The sequence below is a fragment of the Mizuhopecten yessoensis genome, unplaced genomic scaffold (assembly GCF_002113885.1).
Source record: "Mizuhopecten yessoensis strain PY_sf001 unplaced genomic scaffold, ASM211388v2 scaffold10067, whole genome shotgun sequence".
NCBI classification, from domain to species: Eukaryota; Metazoa; Mollusca; class Bivalvia; order Pectinida; family Pectinidae; genus Mizuhopecten; species Mizuhopecten yessoensis.
This window is the reverse complement of record NW_018408362.1, coordinates 1-1,202: the sequence shown is the minus strand read 5'-3', so window position 1 is coordinate 1,202 and position 1,202 is coordinate 1. Positions and strand designations below refer to the sequence as shown.

General features: G+C 36.6%; 1 protein-coding gene across 1 annotated transcript in view; it reads left to right on the top strand.

Annotated features, from left to right (window-relative positions):
- The window catches only part of LOC110459439 (WD repeat-containing protein 3-like), a 64,598-nt gene extending 63,527 nt beyond the window's left edge, over positions 1 to 1,071 (top strand). The window contains exons 25-26 of the mRNA XM_021511694.1: positions 360 to 453; positions 636 to 1,071. Of these exons, the coding sequence (XP_021367369.1) occupies positions 360 to 453; positions 636 to 785 (244 nt within the window). The 3' untranslated portion in view covers positions 786 to 1,071. The remainder of the gene's footprint in view (positions 1 to 359; positions 454 to 635) is intronic.
- The last annotated feature ends 131 nt before the right edge of the window (positions 1,072 to 1,202 follow it).

The window sequence follows — 1,202 nt, the reverse complement described above, 5'->3', positions numbered from 1 at the left end:
TGGTGTAGGGTGTGAATAAGCTTGACCCTCTTACAATATGACCTCTGTCCTGGTGTTGGGTGTGAATAAGCTGGAACCTCTGACCATAAGACCTCTGTCCTGATGTGGGGTGTGAATAAGCTGAAACCTCTGACCATAAGACCTCTGTCCTGATTTGGGGTGTGAATAAGCTGAAACCTCTGACCATAAGACCTCTGTCCTGATGTTCCTTGAAAATAAGCTGTTACCTTTGACAGTATGAAATATTGCCCTTTAAGGTTTTGAAGGAAGCGTTGTTTGTGAAAAAAACTATTAGGAGTTAAAAAATTAAACAGCATACTTTTTGTTATAATGTAATGCTTCCCCTTCTGTCTCTACAGAGTCCACCATGGCCAGGTGACATCTAGCCCCATCCTTATGCCCGTCATTGACCGACTGCGAAGCTGCACACAAGCCAAGGTTGACCAGATCAGAGTATGTCACCACAAATCTCACATTTCATTGTAACAAAACAAAATTTATTTTCAAAATATCTTATATTTCCTGAAATGATTAAATAAGTCCAATTGACGGCAAAGGTATTAGATAAGTGTTTGAATGTAGTTAATATGATTATATCAGAGTGCTAAATACCTGGTATATGTTGTGTTTTACAGGACCGGATTGGGTTCAATATGAGTGGTCTCCAGTTCTTACAACAGCACATTGACAAATCAGGGGAGGTAATGCTTTTCAAGGATGCAACACTGAAACACAAAAACAAGAAGAAAAAGAAGCAGAAAGCAATTTTGGCTATCAAAACCTGACTCTTCTATACAGAAAAATATATCATTTAATTTGAAGCATGGTGAGATATGTATTTGTAAAAAGATAAATAAGCAAGATTTAAGTTCGAGTCAAGTAAATCAGATAACATTACATGTTTTTCCTTCTAAAATGACTCACATATGGCAAGTCTGAATAATTAATAAAAAAAAGCATGTTTTATTGTGAGAATTTCTGTCAGTCTTTTTCTGATATCATGTAAAACCATATACATTATAAAAGTGACATGATTCGTTGTCAAGCATTTCTGTTAAATAAAACCTTATGATGCAAAACTAACAGAGTCTATTATGTGTCTGGTGGGGATTCATATAATCTATCCTATGTCAGTGTGGGGAGTAATCAAGTCTGTTGTGTCAGTGTGGGGAGTAATCAAGTCTGTCATGTCAGTGCGAGGA